This window comes from Lycium ferocissimum, unplaced genomic scaffold (genome assembly GCF_029784015.1).
Source record: "Lycium ferocissimum isolate CSIRO_LF1 unplaced genomic scaffold, AGI_CSIRO_Lferr_CH_V1 ctg6749, whole genome shotgun sequence".
NCBI lineage: Eukaryota > Viridiplantae > Streptophyta > Magnoliopsida > Solanales > Solanaceae > Lycium > Lycium ferocissimum.
This window is the reverse complement of record NW_026726488.1, coordinates 23221-40690: the sequence shown is the minus strand read 5'-3', so window position 1 is coordinate 40690 and position 17470 is coordinate 23221. Positions and strand designations below refer to the sequence as shown.

Sequence of the window (17470 nt, the reverse complement as noted above, 5' to 3'; positions counted from 1 at the left end):
GAATACAAAGCTTAAAAGGTAAGGTCAACAATTTTAGACATTGCACAACGTTCAAGCATTTTTGTTTTAATTTTGGTTTTCTTCTAATTTTTAAGTAGATAAAACTTATAAAATTATGCTAGCGTAAATTGTCGAGTTATTTTTCTTTGGAAACCATGTTCTTCCTAATTTGGTACTCCCATTTCCTTGTATCTTTCTCCACCATTATAATTTTATTTTCTAGTAGCCAGAGATTATACGTTATATTGAAATTAAAGATATTTCCATTTAAATTTCCATTGAAATGCAATGTTGTAAACAATTTCTATGTCAGAACATCTTTTTATGCATTTATCCAAAAGAAAAGAAGGAAAAATTATCTATCCAGTAGATAGGGGCCAAAAAGTTTTTCGGAAGGAAGTGTGGCTCTAAATTCGTAGCAACGAAACATTGATAATTTCATATCTGTGTTTATTTCAGCCCCTAAATTTCCATTTCAGGTGCGAAACTCAACATACCATTTTCTTTCTTATGTTCTTTTTTTGATGTATCCACACTAAGTTTAAACTGTCGCTTACATTGCTTCGCCTGAGGATACATTTGCAGAAAGTGCTCATCTTTTCTTTGGATGTAGGTTCTAATTCCAGAATAGCTGTTCTTGGTTTTCCATGGTTATAGTATCTTTGAATTATTTTCATTGGTTGGAATTACCCCCTTTGCTTTCTTTTTCTAGTAATCTAATATTTGCTACAAGTGTAAATTCTAACAGATCATAAACTGCACACGACAACATTTTTGTCCCCAGTGGCTCATATTCGATGAGGAAAATAGTTTTACTCCTTTCCTCTCAATCAATATTCAATTCAGGTTAAAGACGGTGGACTTAGTAGAGGATCAGGGAGGGTAACACCATGTTTGAGTCTCCTGTGCAGCAACAAGGATCCAATTTCACATGCCAACTTGAATGTGGCTGCAGGAATAATTCTAACTAGTTCTGTTTCAGGTCTATATGAATTGCATCCATCCAGTGCACTCATAGTTCGAATTGTATTCTACTCGAGTACTACATACAAAATTACTATGACATCTAATAGCATATAGATGCATCCAACACATTCTGCTAACAATGTATTGGAGACTTGGCGGGAAAAAAGTCTTAATATCCATGAAAGGTGGTTTCAACATTTCAAGCTACAAATATGATACCAAAAGGAAGAAAGAAAAAACATTACACACACATTCACGAAATTGCTTATACCGAAAACTAACTAAGAATTATTGAATGATGACAGTAACAAAACCAAGCATGTAGTCCCATTTATCATGCTACGTTGAGGAATGTTCTTCTCCTGATCAGTTCATGTCGGCCCCTGTCCTCTTCTTTAGTTTCTTCTTCTTCTTCTTCTTCTTCTTCTTCCTGATGCCTCCTTTCCATTTCTTCCTCCTGTCTTCTAGCCGACTCCTCTTCACTTCCTCTTGCTTCCTCCTCTTCTCCCTCTTGTCTCCTTGCTTCTTCCTCCTCCTGCTGCCTTCTTGTTTCTGCTTCTTCCTCTTGTCTCCTAGCTTCCTCTTCTTGTCTTTCAGCTTCCTCTTGCCTTCTCCTCTCTGCCTCTCTTGCCTCCTCTTCTTCACTTCTCCTTGTTTCCTCCTCTTCTTCCTCTTGTCTCCTTGCTTCTTCCTCCTGCTGCCTTCTAGATTCTTCTCTCCTCCTTGCTTCATCCTCCTCTGCTTCCTGTTGTCTTCTTGTTTCCTCTTTTTCCTGTCTCCTCCTTGCTTCCTCCTCCTCTTCTTCCTGTTGTCTTCTTGTTTCCTCTTTTTCCTGTCTCCTCCTTTCTTCCTCTACTTGTCTTTCCGTTTCTTCTTCCTCTTCTCTTTTCCTAGCTTCCTGTTCTTCTTGCCTCCTTCTAATTTCCTCTTCCTGCCTCCTTGCTTCCTCTTCTTCTTCCTGTCTTCTTCTTGCTTCCTTTTTTTCCTGTTTTCTCCTTGCTTCCTCTGCTTCCTGTTTTTCCCTTTCTTCTTCCTCTTCTTTTTTCCTAGCTTCCTCTTCTTCCTGTCTCCTCCTAATTTCCTCTTCCTGCCTTTTAGCTTCCTCCTCCTCCCTTTTCCTTGCTTCTTCTTGTTGTCTCCTCCTTTCTTCCTCTTTTTCCCTAGCTGCCTCCTCTTCTCTTCTTCTTGTTTCCTCTGCTTCTCTTTCCCTTCTTTCTTCTTCAGCCTTTCTTGCTTCTTCCTCTTCTTTCTTTCTAGCTTCTTCCTCTTTCCTCCTTTGTTTTTCCTCCCTCTTCCTTGCTTCCTCTTCTTCCTTTCTCCTAGTTTCCTCCTCTGCCCTCCTCCTTTCTTCCTTCATTAACCTCATTTCTTCTTCAGCACAAGATGTACACTCCAGTATAACTGAATCACCCTGTGCTTCAAGAATTTGATCCATTGTTGTGTTAGTCACATTGAAAGATGCTTCCAAGATTTGCCTATCCAATGTACGGAGGACAGAAGCTTTCCCTGCTAGGTACTGAGGATGGTGTCTCTTTGTAGATGTACTAAACCCCACAAACACAAATGAATTGTTGTTGAATGCCATTTGTGCCATAGGATTAAATCTTGGCACTGCAAATACATCTCCTTCATCCACTCTAAACCTCATGTTTTTGCACCCCTGTTGTGTTCCAGTGCTTGAGCAAACTACCCTTACCATTCCTCCTCCTTGAATTGCTATTCCAATTTCAGTAGCCGTTGGATTCCAGTGTGGCCCCATCATTGATCCTTTGGTTAAGTTCACTACGTAAATGCCAATGTGGGAACCCTTTAGTGCAGGCAGTTTCTTCCTGTTTATAACCGTGCTCCAGCCATTGCAATTCTCAAAATCTGGTTTCTCTTGGAAAACATTGAACAATTTAGTACTCTTCTTTTTATTCCTTTGGATGTCAAAGAAACTGTAACTGCCCCTTCGTAGAAGGCTTTTCATGAACTGAGCCTCCATTTCCCACAGGGTCTTCTTTGTTGACTTTGGCACACCATGCACGATGGCTGGTACTTCTGTTCCATTCAGCACTTCTATCACATCCTCTGGTACCTTCACAGAGGAAATTTTACATCAGAAATAAAATTTAACTTACCCCGCTAATAGGACTAGTTTTTTATTGAATAGCAAGGGAAAATCAGAAGATATACCAAATTATGAGTCTATATTCTGTCCTAAACAATACTTACACTGTTACGTTTATTTAACTACATAAAAATATAGCTTTCCATGTCAGACTAAATCATCTTGCTCCCTTGGTGCAATGGCTAATTTATGGGCTTAGTGCAATGGACACAGAGGCGTATGTAGCCTATAAGGTTGGGGTTCAACTGAACCCCAAACTATGGACGCGGAGCTTAAATTTATGTGTAAAAAATTATTAAAATTGTAATAAATAGTAGATATGAACCCCTAACTTTAAAAATATAATGGGTTCAATGCTAAAAATCTATAGATTGAACCCATAAAATTTAAATCCTGGATCCGCCTCTGAATGGACAGGATTGACGTCCTTAGTTTCATCCCTTTTAAAGATCAAATTATCAATTTATGACCAAAATGGAATTTGTTCTATCATGGAAGTTATCTCCAACACTGGAAAAATAGCTACCCTATATAATGCAACACATATTCATGATCTTAAATTTAAATAAAAGAAGGGATTTACATGGAATGCCGCTTGGAGGACTTTCCTATCAAATCCAAGAACCAAATCGCGGATGCTGGAGTATGGTGTGTTAACTGGCTCCTGCATATACACAAGTGAAATATTCATATTTGATCAAGAAAAATGAATAATTAAGTGTTCGCAACAAGAGATGAGAAGAACAAAGAAATATTACGCGTATGTCATCCCCTGAATTGGCAAAGATGGAATAAACTCTAAGTTTCTGTCTTGCAGGCTCTAAGTTGCTCTCTAAGAAGAAAATAGCTCCAAAAGGCAGCCTGAAAACATCTCCTATTCTTAAATCCACCGACTTCCGTTCATTTTCATCCATCCAAGTCAATTTTCCCGACCCTTCAATCATCATTCCACCGAATAAAAAAATCAGAACACATAGTCCGATTTAAGAAAACACAAAAAATTAGAAAACATTCAAAATAAATACCAGTGTGGACATAAAAGACCATATCTGCATGTAGAACAACAGGAAGGAAGAGGGAATTAGGCTCCAATGTGATGAACTGAAGATGATAAAATGCAGCGGTTCCATCAGATACTCTAACTAAAGAGACTTCCCCATTTTCAGTTGAAACTACTGATTTTCTTTCTGATCTCTTTACTAGAGGGCCCAAACCCCATTCCCAACCTGGGGTTCCTTCTTGCTCCTTCAAAGCTGTTACATTGATCACCACATTACTGATAACAACTATGAACAAGAAAAACTTAAACAAGATTCTACAATATTGAAATGGCGTCGAGAAAGTATTTTTATCCGACATTACTTTTAATTTTATCGAACATGCACAAAGAGGAGGAATGAAACCGAGGTTTTGAAGAAGTAAGATGTGAGTTACGTGGCATTTGCATGGACACGTGCTTGTTTCAGCTTGACACGTGGTCCTCCCATGCACTGTTCTTTTGACTCTTTCCGTTACTCTTTAGCTTAGAAGCTTATCTTCCCTTTCATTTCCATCGGTCTTTCGGCCTAATATCCTTATCTTATCCATCTTGTCTTAGAGACCAACTTTAAAAATTGCATAGTGGAGAGAACGGTAAAATGAGAATATAGATAACTTATTTGATGAAGGCAGTAAATTTATAATTTAGATGCTGTGAATTTTTTAATTTAAAAGAGGGAATAATAAATATAAATTCATTTTTTGGCACATACATAAAATTTCAGTTAAAGCATTAGATCTTGTAGAACTTACAAACTCATTGTTAATTAATCAGTTGTTATTACATTGGATACCACAGTTATTTTTAGCGAAAGCTAAGTCAATGATCTTCACTTGGGTTTTACAAATCTATAGTCTAAATTGCAAATTGTAACGAGTATGAGTCGAGCTATAGTAGAGAGTATGGGTGTACATGGACCGAACCGCATTTGGTTTGGGTTTTTCAAATACCAAATCAAACCAGTTGTATCGAATTTTTTACAAATTAAACCAAACCAATAAACATCGGGTTTTTCAACTTCGGATTTTCGATTTTTTCGGGTTTTTTCCGAAAGTCTTCATACACAGCATATAACTTGTGCTTCAAATATTTCTTTAGTCCTAGTATGATACAACTATCTAATTTAGGTGTTTCTTAAGAAAATAACACAAAATGTGAGATGAGTGATAACATTGTACTAAAACATTCAACAAAAAAGATAATAAAATCGCTAAGCTATAATGAAAATGATCAAAAATCTAAAGGTACTAATTCATGCTAAAATAAGTATAGTTAATAAGCATTAATTACATGACTAAATATTATTTAAAGAAAAACTAAATTATGTATTTTTACTGTCTAAATCGATGCAAAACCAAGAATAGATATTCGATATTATTGTTACTCCTACTGTTAGAATTGAATTTCTTTTGTTAACATTAGTATTGATGCAGGCTTTATTTGAGTCCCTAATATTTATGTGCTATAAAACTTATTGGACCATTCAAAATTTTAAGTCCAAGCTTGAAATATTATGCGAAAGACAAAAATTATGAAAATATTTATAAATTACATTATGTTTTTATATATAAAATATTTATAAAAATTGTATACATGTAATGTCGGGTTATTTTGGTTCGATTTGACTTTTTTTAGTTTAAATTAAATTAAATCAAATCAATTATGGTCGTAATTTTTTTTTCATACCAAACTAAGTCAAACAAAATCACTAGTCGGATTTTTTCGATTTGACTCGTATCGTTGGTTTAGTGCGGTTTGGTGAGATGAGTGCGGTTTGGTGAGATGAGAAAGCATAACATGTAGTAAGTTTGCTTATTCAATAATCATTTTTTTGCACGGATTGCCCTTCTTTTGGGGTGGTCTTTAAATTTTGCCCCTCATATTTGTGTTCTTTAAGTTTTGCCCTTCGCTTGATACCCGAGGTTCCGGGTTCGAACCCCCGCTCGGCATAAAATAAAAAAATAATTTCGCAAGACAGTATGGGGAGAGTGTATGCCGATCCAAAGATACAATCCTTAAAAACCAAAGTTATGCCGGAGGGGGCAGACTTTGCCTTGAGACATTTTTTTTTTTTTTTTTTTTTTAACTTTTCAAGGCACACTTTTAGTTAAGGCATACTTTTGGTTATGCCTTAATTAAAAGTATGCCCCATAAGGCATAGTTCCTTAAGGAAAAATTTTTGCCCCATAAGGCAAAACTAAATTATGCCTTGAGGAAAGTTATGCCCCCTACGCATAACTTTAGTTTTTCCTGGCTAAGTTATGCCGACGGCGACTTTGCCTTGAGACATTTTTTTTTTTTTTTTTTTTTAACTTTTTCAAGGCACACTTTTAGTTAAGCGCATACTTTTGGTTATGCCTTAATTAAAAGTATGCCCCATAAGGCATAGTTCCTTAAGGAAAAATTTTGCCCCATAAGGCAAAACTAAATTATGCCTTGAGGAAAGTTATGCCCCCTCCGCATAACTTTAGTTTTTCCTTAAGGAAGTTATGCCGAGGGGGGGCACTTTGCCTTGAGACATTTTTTTTTTTTTTAAAACTTTTCAAGGCACACTTTTAGTTAAGGCATACTTTTGGTTATACCTTAATTAAAAGTCCTTTTTATAAGGCATAATTCCTTAAGGAAAAGTTTTGCCCCATAAGGTAAAACTAAATTATGCCTCGAGGAAAGTTATGCCCCTCCGCATAACTTTAGTTTTTCCTTAAGGAAGTTATGCCGAGGGGGCGACTTTGCCTTGAGACATTTTTTTTTTTTTAAACTTTTCAAGGCACACTTTTAGTTAAGGCATACTTTTGGTTACGCCTTAATTAAAAGTCTCATTTCTATAAGCGCATAGTTCCTAAGGAAAAGTTTTGCTCCATAAGGCATAACTAAACTATGTCTGAGGAAAGTTATGCCCCTCCGCATAACTTTAGTTTTTCCTTAAGGAAGTTATGCGCGAGGGGGGCGTACACTCCCTCCACCCCCGCTCTCTCGCGAAATTATTTCTTTATTTTATGCTTGAGCGGGGGTTCGAACCCAAAACCTCAGGTATCCAAGCTAAGGGCAAAACTTAAAGACCACAAAATATGAGGGGCAAAATTTAAATACCGCAAATATGAGGGGCAAAATTTAAAGACCACCCCAAAAGTTGCCCTTCAATAATCATGAAAATATGATCAGGATTGGGCTCCATGTGGGACTGTACAGTGAAGATAAATGGACTCATGTTTCAAATTTAGCAAAACTGTCCGCCAACAAATTGCAAATCTATATTGGTGAAACTAGGGAAATTTGCACGATTGGCCTTCTTTGGGATGGTCTTTAATTTTTGTCCCTCAATTTGCTGGTCTTTAATTTTTGACCTTCGCCTAAAATATCCCGAGGTTCTGGGTTCAAACCCTTGCTTAATCATAAAAATAAAAATAAAAAATTGTAAGGCAAGGCTTCGGAAAAAGTCTGCCTTATGCGATAAACGTTGTCTTAATGATTACTAAAAGTCTGCCGGACACAACAGACTTTTAGTTATGTCTTAAGGCAACGTCTGTCGCATAAGGCAAACTTTAGTTATGCCTTAAGGCAAACTCTGCCGCATAAGACAGAATTTAATTATGCCTTAAGGCAAAGTCCGCATAATGCAAACTTTAGTTATGCCTTCAGGCAAACTTTACCGCATAAGACAAACTTTAGTTATGCCTTAAGGCAAACTCTGCCGCATAAGATAGGCTTTTTGCAAAACCTTATCTTGTGAATTTTTGTAGAACCTCAGAATATTTTCGGCCACCTTTTTAAGTGACGGATAAAAATTAAACATCAGCCATTTGAGGGGCAAAAATTAAATACCAGTGCCTTTGTTCCGCTCAAAAAATTGGTGATATTATTGAAGTAATAAATGGGCCATAAAGTCATAAACAATTCTTAGCCCATTGATTTTGATAGACTTTTCGGATAAGGCCCTTATAAATCTCTTCTCCACTATGTTAGAAATAACAGTTGGGTAAAGGGCCTGATTTACTCCTTTACTTTGGAAAAAGGTTCATATTTAACCCCCCCTTATACTGTCAGCCCACTTATACTCCTACCATCACAATAGTTGAAATATTTGCCCCTATTTTTAACCCCTGTCCACCGTGGCCAATGGCTTGGGCCAAGCTTGTCCACTGTGTTCATTAAAATGCCACATAAGAGGTCATGTCAGCAATTTAATTAAATGACTCCAAAAATTAAAAGATCAAAATGATGCTTTCTTCTTCAATATCAAACTAGAAAGTCCAGACAAATCGACCCCACCCAAGGTACACTTAGACCATATGTTCAAAGCTCATCTGAGAATTTTTGGCTGGGACTAGTGGTATGCTTTCTTTTTTCTTTTTCCTTTTTTCTCTGGTTTTTGCTTCTTCCTCTCCTCCTTCACTAGTTTCCGCTCTATCCTTCACAAAAGTACTCTGAGTTGTGATTCCATGTACCGTGTTCTTGTCTCTTCAATTTCTATCTTACTGCTGGTAAGTTCATTTTTTAGTTGCTAATTTTTCATAGTCAAAGATGGGATCTTTTTTATGGAATGATTCCTGGGGTGTTCTTTTTTTCCTTTGTTAATACTTGAATTTTAAAATTATTTTAGCTGATAATTGTCCTGAAAATTCTTGTGGTTTTTAGTACTATGTACTACCAATGGGAAAACATACAGAGTCTAGCAACAGTGGAAATCAATTTGATATTGAAGAAGAAAGCATCATTTGGGTCTTTTGATTTTAGGAGTCATTTAATTAAATTGCTGACATGGCCTCTTATGTAGCATTTTAATGGACACAGTGGATAAGCCTGGCTCAAGCCATTGGCCACAGTGGACAGGGGTTAAAAATAGGGGCAAATATTTCAACTTTTGTAACGGTAGGGATATAAGTGGGCTGATAGTATAACGGGGGGTAAATATGAACCTTTTTTCAAAGTAGAGGGGTAAATCAGGCCCTTTTCCCATGACAGTTTGGGGGTGGACGAACATAGCAAAAGTTGGAATATGAATTTTCTTGCAATCACTTATTGTGCTAAAAACAAAATAATATAAAAGGTACTTTAAATTGGGCCTATATGTTTAGATAGGCCTCTTTGACCCAACACGTTTATTGCTTTTTATTGTTTAGGCACACACTAAGAAATTGTACAAGAAAATAACATTTTAGATTGTACTCTAAACTTTGCCTTATTTCGCTGTTGAATGAACTCGTGGGTCCCACATCTCTGATATCCACGTGTAGCACTTCACATATAGTAGAAATTTGGGTTTTTAGTCTAAGTAAGTTTCTCTCTGCTCTACTACTCTCTGCTTTCTACAATTTTCCATAGCTGCTCCTTCCCGGATTGGAAGTGTCATCTCTTTGTTTGAGAGCAGTGGCGGATCCAGGATTTTAACTCAAGGAGTTCGAAAAGAATAACAAAAGCTAAATATGAAAAATAATGTTGTCGATGGGAATCGAACCTATAACACTAGAGATAATTTTAAACACTCTGGACCGCTTGAGCTAACCTTTTACATTTATTCACGATGTTCAAAAGCTAATATATATACATAAACAAAAAAAATCTACCCTATATATACACTATAAATTTTTGCCGAGGGTGTTCAGATGAACACCCTTGGTTGGCTCTGCATCCGCCCCTGTTTGAGAGATGAGTTTTTCAACTTCCTTTTCCGATTCTCCTTCTCTTCAGTCGGATTCTCCTTCTTCTTCAGTTGGATTTGTATGTTCTGCTGAGTTGCTTCTCTCTATCCATCACTCTTTCAAAGTGTGAATTTTTTGTTGGCCTGAAAAAGGTAAGTGGTGTGGTTCTTCGGTTTCAATTTGTGCAACAAAATCATGCGTGTGTTCAATTAGACGTGCTAATTTTATAGATTTCTTTCTTAATTAGACTATTTTTAATTATTGCTTGCTGGGTATTATTTGCATTGATATTCATTCCTCTTAGTTGTGGTCCCCTTAAAATGATATTTTGGAACATAACGGAATTTCGGTGTATACCAGCTTCCCGAACTAAAATTCTTGAACTGATTATATGTGCCTCGAAATTCGTGGCTTCATTTCATTTATCCGTCGGAAACGAGTGAATGATGTATGCAAGTGTAATTCTATTTTTTGTAGTTTATAATTGTGTTTTCTGAGTTCCTGCTATAGGGTTTGGCATTGCCAATTCTACATAGACCTTCTCTTTCGGGGTGAATTATGTTAATGCATGTGGTTGTTTATTCAACCTTATATGGTAATTTTAACTCGGTGTGCACAAACTGCAACGAAGACTAAGCACATTGAATTGGCACCGAAAAAATTGTAATAAAAAGGGAAGAAATTTGATGCAAAAGTTTTTAAAGATATGGCTAAAACAACTGAATAATTTAAAAAATATAATTTTCTATTCCAGATTCATCATTATGAACGTCTCTTCAAAAAAAAAAAAAAAAAAAAAAAAAAAGACAATGACTGAGCTAAATGTATATGCAGCATATTAGAGATAAAACTACCAAAATACATCAAAAAAAGATGAATGAACATGGATCGAATCGGATAGATCATGCTTTCAATGATAGAACTAAGAATTAAAACCAAAATATGGACAGCATAGTGAATCATGTAAAGATAGCTCTTGAGACAATGGCTTAGGATTAGAGAAATAACGCTATCAATAGATAATTGAAAATGCTAAGTTGCATGAGTTAGTAACACATATGATATAAACAGACTCATGGACCTTTGTGGTTCGGTCCTTTTCCGGACCCCGCACATAGCGGGAGCTTAGTGCACCGGGTTGTTTTTTTTTTTTTTTTTTTTTTAATCCTTAGTGCTATTTGTTCTACGAGAAGCTCCTTTTAGGCGATATATATAATTTTATATCATTTTGTACAATTCTTAGTGCACTATTAATACACCAACAAGCTACAAAGTACATCTTGATGTGGCAAATGAACAATTGCAATAGTAATCATCGTTTTGTTTATTATCTCCTTATGCGACATATCTTAAACTTAGATACATGTTTCGGCATCAAAATAACGCAAAGAAGGATTTTCCGACTGTTCTATTCTTCAAATGTAAAAACTTGGGCAACAAAATAATGTCTTATAACGTCCAAAGAATGTAAAATTAAGATATATGCTAACACCATTTTTATTTCGCAGGATGGACATATAGATTATGAGGAATGTGTAACAATGATGAGAGGGAAATGTATAAGAAAAGAGAACCTAACTAAATTAGCAATAACCAAGAATACATTGCTATTTAAAATTGCTTGGTGCATGAACAACTTCATTTATAATATGCCTCTACTTTCAGGATTTGCTTATTTGTCTAATGTCGTCATTGGTTATGCTTTCAGGTAATATGGAGGACTTGTTGCACCCCTTACATACTACGCTTGGCTGGAGTATCAATTTTTGTAAGATTCTTTTGCATAAACTTTAGGGAATAAGTCGCACAATTATGATTTAGTATGATAGATTAAGGCGATATCTTGGATAGAGAATTATACTAGATGTTATAAAGTATCTTCATGAACTTTTCTTGGCCTATACATGGAATAAATCTGGTTTAGCCAGAGATTATAGGATTAGTTTTATGATAAAAATTTATCTACAACATCCATTAGTTTCTTAACCCCTTTGTAAATCGTATCCATGAGACTTCTCTACATAAATACAAATCTCCGGAGGCACTTAATAAAATATATTTTGAGATATCGGGGTGTGTAAGCTTCTGAAATTTCTTTGAGAAAGGAGATAATTTATCTTCTCTTGTGTTCATTGTAAATTAGTGCATGTACGGATATATATGATCTTTTCACATGTTCTTTTCTTGCTCTTGGACCAGGTAATCTTAACAGGAGATATAACAATTAATTCGATGCAAGAAGAGAGGCCATTAGGTTAGTTAGTCTATTTCATGCTTCTCTCATATCATTATCTCATATATAGTAGATACTAAATTTTAAAAAGCATGGAAGAGAACATATAGTAGATTGCTTTAGTTAAAATAGTGTAGGTTCTTCAATGGATATGATATACAGGTTGATAACTGGGAAAAAGATCAACAAAGACTATTACACAGGAGCTGAGTTTACTCTGTCCGCACCCGAAGGGTGCAGTGCGGTTCCCGTGTCATCAAAAAAAAAAAAAAAAAAAAAAAAAAAAAAAAAAGATCAACAAAGAGATTCATTTTCATAGTTATACCAAAAAGTACTAGAAAGCTTCCTCGTGTTCTCTAATTAAGTCACCTAAGACTCTAAAAGTCCAGTAAATAAAAACGAACAAAAAAGATATTGTATTTCCATATCTTTGGTAACTGCATATTCTCCTCTACTTTTGTTACTGAATAGCAACTCATCATTTGAGAAGATCTTCATTTGCTTCTGAACAATTCAAGTTCAAACTAAAATGTGCTCTGAATTTACTAAAATGTACTTTGAATTTAGGCCAATCTGAAAGGCCATTATGAACTGTTTCACATGTTCTATTCTTCCAATCCAATAGGACCACACAATTCTAAAAGGTTTATGTCCCAAACTTTGTATCATTCAATTATAGATGCCATTCTTTTTTTCTACTTTCAGGATTCAAACTCTACATGTAGTAGTGCTACTCGAGCAGTCAAGACCTCCTAAAGATAGATTTGAAGTCATCTCCTTAGATACTATACAATCACTCTTTCTGGGATTGTTAATAAATTAGTTATTTCATGTAATTAGTCATTCCTCTTTGTTATGAAAATTTTCTTTGTTATGAAAATTTTAATATGTCTAGCAACTCTTGGGGAAAATATTTAGCGAATGATTTCCACGAAGAACCTATGTTTTATGGATGTTCTTTCAAAGATGCTAACTCATAAAATGCACCCTTTTCACATTGTGAAGTTTGATGTTGGGCCCGTGCATCGCACGGGCATCCGTTGCTAGTTCATCAATAAGCTTACCTCGTGCCAACATATTTAGAATTTTAGTAAATTTGATGTTACTATCCAATTGGATCTTTCGTGCTTCTTTGTTTAGTAAGTAGAAACGGAAAATCTTTAGGATAAATCAAGAATGTTCGGATCTTCTAAATTTGTAAAAAGAATGTTTTTACATTGTCATCCCTTGTAAGCATCACGACATAATGTATAACACATTTTACCCGGTGAAGATGTAAATGGAATTCCTAGGTATATACCTTCTGTTTATTATATTTCTGTGTAATTTGGGACCTCTGTTTCCATTTTTCTTAGCCCTTTGGACGGAAGACAGTAAATTTAAATAAACAATGACACATGTGAAACGTGGGAGGAACCCTATATGCATGATACAAAAAGTAGAGTGATCACAAATTAGAAAACCAAATGAATCTATGAAGTGTATTTTGCAAAGTGAAATCGACGTATCCTAACAAGTAACAATCCATATAACTATGGAACAGGACCACCATTCATACATGTTTTTGCCTTTCCCCCTTTTGTTATATATAAATCACGTCGAATAGATAGAAGATACCCTATCGCCCAATCCCTCCACCACCCCCTCCCCTTCGGAAAAGAAAAAGTAGATTCTTTTCATTAAAAAAAATAATGAATTGTGTCAATGTCTCATCTAATATTATAAATTATTAGAGATGTGTTTCATAGAGTATTTATTTATTTTAGGTTTTCAATATGTATATGCCTTTATATATGGACATGGTTTCTTTCATCGAAAATGCTCAAATGTTACCATTGGACTATCGAAAATGGCTCATTTATACCACTCATCAATAGTTTGGCTCATTTATCCATCGGCGTTATCAAAATGACTCATCTATGCCATCGCCGTCACCAAAATGGCTCATTGGTGCCATTTTTCATTAAAATTGATTTTACAATACCAGATATGACACGTGACCTCCAATTAGAAGTTCATGTTGTTTAATTAAACCAGCCCAATTTTAAATCTCAAATTTAAAAAAAAAAAATCCAACCCAAATTAATGAAAAATGGCATGAATGAGCCATTTTAATAACGGGGATGACATAAATGAGCCAAACTATTGACGAACGACATAGATGAGCCATTTTCGATAGCTTTGATGGCATTTTTTAGCCTTTTACATTCTTTTATTGGACTAAACACAGAGGAATATTTAGTTGACGAGAGACGGTGAGATCCAAATTTTGGAAATTTGCCCATCTTTTTCTTCTTGCGGGTGGTATTCAAGTTTCAAATTGCGTGCAAGACAATTTCATTGATTACCTTGTACCTTAATTCATTGAGTACCTTCTACCTCTGATCAGCACTTCTATCAGATCCGCTGGTACCTTTACAAAGAAAATTTTACACCAAAAATTAAATTCCTCTCAAGCACTTCCTCTGCTTCCCTCCTCCGTTCTTCCTCCCTTTTCCTTGCTTCCTCTTCTTCCTTTCTCCTAATTTCCTCCTCTTCCCCCCTCCTATCTTCCTCCATCAACCTCATTTCTTCTTCAGCACAAGATGTACACTCCAGTATAACTGAATCACCCTGTGCTTCAAGAATCTGATCCATTGTTGTGTTGGTCACATTAAAAGACGCTTCCAATATTTGCCTATCCAATGTTCGGAGAACCGAAGCTTTCCCTGACAGGTACCGAGGATGATGTCTCTTTGTACTTGTACTAAAACCCACAAACACAAATGAATTGTTGTTGAAAGCCATTTGAGCCATAGGATGAAACCTTGGCACTGCAAATACATCTCCTTCATCCACTCTAAACCTCATGTTTTTACACCCTTGTTGTGTGTCAGTGCTTGAGCAAACTACCCTTACCATTCCTTCTCCTTGCACTGCTATTCCAATTTCAGTAGCTGTTGGATTCCAGTGTGGCCCCATCATTGACCCTTTGGTTAAGTTCACTACGTAAATTCCAATGTGGGAACCCTTTAGTGCAGGCAATTTCTTCTTGTTTATTACTATGCTCCAGCCATTGCAATTCTCAAAATCTGGCTTCTCTTGGAAAACGTTGAACAATTTAGTACTCTTCTTTTTATTCCTTTGGATGTCAAAGAAACTGTAACTGCCCCTTCGTAGAAGGCTTTTCATGAACTGAGCCTCCATTTCCCACAGGGTCTTCTGTGTTGACTTTGGCTTACCATGCACGATGGCGGGTACTTCTGTTCCATTCAACACTTCTTCTATCACATCCGCTGGTACCTTCACAGAGAAAATTTTACATCAAAATCTAAATTAAAATTACCCCCATGACAGGACCCTTTTTATTGATAGCAGAAAAGGTGAAAACCAAAAAATAAATAAAATTATGAGTTCATATTCTGTGGGCTGACCAAGTAAAGTATTCTTATACTGTTAGGTTAAGTCTAACTACAACAAAAATCTAACTTACCATATCAGGCTAATCCGGAAGACTTAGCTTAGGGCTGAGAAGTAAGGAGACTCCAAGATTCATTTCCATTTTCGTTTTGTTTTTAAGCCTATTATATCTTGTCCATTGCTGCAATGGCTAAGTCATGTCCTAAGTTAGTTTCACCCCTTTTTAAGGTACCAATTTATGATCAAAATGGAAATTAATTGTTCTATTATGGAATTTGGAATCCCGGGTTAATCACTAAGGTCTTGTGCAATTAGTACCCGCTATATAATGTAACACATATTCATCATAATTAAAAAGAGGGAGTTACATGAAATGCCGCTTGTAGAACTTTCCTGTCGTCGAATCCAATAACCATATCACGGATGCTGGAGTATGGTCCGTTCACTGGCTCCTGCATATATATGAGAAAATTAAATATTCATCTTTGCTCATGAAAATTAATGAATAATTAAGTGTTTGCATCAAGATGAGGAGAACAAAGAATATTACGTGTATGTCATCCCCTGAATTGGCAAAGATGGAATAAACTCTAAGTTTCTGTGGAGCAGGCTCTAAGTTGTTCTCTAAGAAGAAAGTTGTTCCAAAAGGCAGCCTGAAGACATCTCCCATTCTTAAATCCACTGTCTTCTGTTCATTTCTATCCATCCACGTCAGCTTCCCAGACCCTTTTCCACAAAAACATCAATATAAATAATTTGAATTTTAACTAAACATATACTCCCTTCACAATTCATGTAGAAGAGTTCGGATTTCGAGAGTAAGTTTTTCAATTTTGACCGTGAGTTCAGACAATTTTTAATTTTTTGAAACAACATTCACATGTTTGGAAACATAGTTGGAAACTACATAAAGTACATAAAAGATCGTATAAGTTAAAATAATTGACAATTTATTTATAAGGCATATGAAAAAATGGCTGTTAAAATTGATTCTCAAAATCCGAAAGACAACATATAAACTAGGACAGAGCTAAAGTAGTAATGAGCTAGAGAGAGCAAGGAAGGAAAAATATGAAAATAATGAAATACCCGTGTGGACATAAAACAACATATCAGCGTGCAGAACAACAGGAAGGAAGAGAGAGTTAGGCTCCAATGTGATGAACTGAAGATGATATGAGCCAGTAGTTCCATCAGATACTCTGACTGAAGAGACTTCCCCATTTTCAGTTGAAACTACTGATTTTCTTTCTCCTCTTTTTACCAGAGGTCCCAAACCCCATTTCCAACCTGGGGTTCCTTCTTGCTCTGTCAAAGCTCTTAGTCAAAGCTCTTACATTGATAGCTACATTATTGATAACAATTAGGAAAAGCATAAACTTGAACAAGAATTTGCAACATTGACATGGCGCTGAGAAAGTTTTCACCGACATTATTTTTAATTTTTATCGAACATGCACAAAAAGGAGGAAAGAAACCGAGGTTTTGAAGAAGTAAGATCATGTGAGGGAGGGGTGTTACGTGGTATTTGCATGGACACGTACTTGTTTCAGCTTTACACGTGGTCCTCCCATGCACTGCTTTTTGACTCTTTCCGTTACTCTTTTAGTTTAGGTGCTTCTCTTCTTCTTCATGTCTTAGCTAAAGACCAACTTTAAAAATTTGCATAGTAAAGAGAGTGGTAAAATATGGATACGGATGCAACTTATTTGATGCAGCTAGGTATAGTAATAAAATTATAATCGGGAATTTTAATTTAAAGGAGTGAATGCTATAGTGTAAGTAAATTAATTTTTCACACGGCATAAAAGTTCAGTTAAAGCTTAGGAGATTTTAGTAGCTCACTTAATTGACTACTTGAATTTTTACCTGTTGGTGACAATTCGATTCTCCATCATGTTCCCTTTTCCCACCTCGATGAAATAAAAAAACTTTAAAAAAATAATTCAGTTAAAGCATTAGAATTTGTTGAACAAACAAACTCATTGTTTATTAGTCAGTTGTTATTCGGTACATCGGATACCACAGTTTGTTTACCGAAAGTTCATTAATGATCTTCAATTGGGTTTTACAAATCTATACTG

At 35.7% G+C, this 17470-nt stretch overlaps 2 protein-coding genes and 1 long non-coding RNA gene across 3 annotated transcripts; 1 reads left to right on the top strand and 2 right to left on the bottom strand.

Annotated features, from left to right (window-relative positions):
• Positions 1–1141: 1141 nt before the first annotated feature.
• LOC132045480 (vicilin-like seed storage protein At2g18540) lies at positions 1142–4470 on the bottom strand. Its single transcript, XM_059436078.1, has 4 exons — positions 4102–4470; positions 3835–4010; positions 3660–3740; positions 1142–3043 (listed from the first exon to the last, which is right to left on the bottom strand). The coding sequence occupies exons 1-4, from the start codon at positions 4433–4435 to the stop codon at positions 1301–1303; spliced, it is 2334 nt and encodes a 777-aa protein (XP_059292061.1). The 5' UTR covers positions 4436–4470; the 3' UTR covers positions 1142–1300.
• Positions 4471–9730: 5260 nt separating this feature from the next.
• Positions 9731–13494, top strand: LOC132045482 (uncharacterized). Its single transcript, XR_009412428.1, has 4 exons — positions 9731–9906; positions 11463–11522; positions 11954–12008; positions 12693–13494. It is a non-coding gene; the product is annotated as an uncharacterized LOC132045482 (long non-coding RNA).
• Positions 13495–13800: 306 nt separating this feature from the next.
• Positions 13801–16995, bottom strand: LOC132045481 (vicilin-like seed storage protein At2g18540). Its single transcript, XM_059436079.1, is given in 5 exon segments — positions 13801–15269; positions 15755–15838; positions 15937–16112; positions 16476–16680; positions 16682–16995. Coding segments are annotated over 5 exon segments (1470 nt in total). The 5' UTR covers positions 16820–16995; the 3' UTR covers positions 13801–14402.
• Between the last annotated feature and the right edge of the window lie 475 nt (positions 16996–17470).

Excerpts from the sequence above, each read along its gene's own strand:
- LOC132045480 (XM_059436078.1), bottom strand. The coding sequence starts at position 4,435 with ATGTCGGATAAAAATACTTTCTCGACGCCATTTCAATATTGTAGAATC. Across the intron at positions 3,741-3,834 it reads ATTCAGGGGATGACATACGC|GAGCCAGTTAACACACCATA; the intron begins GTAATATTTCTT and ends GTGTATATGCAG. Across the intron at positions 3,044-3,659 it reads TCCTCCAAGCGGCATTCCAT|GTACCAGAGGATGTGATAGA; the intron begins GTAAATCCCTTC and ends TCCTCTGTGAAG.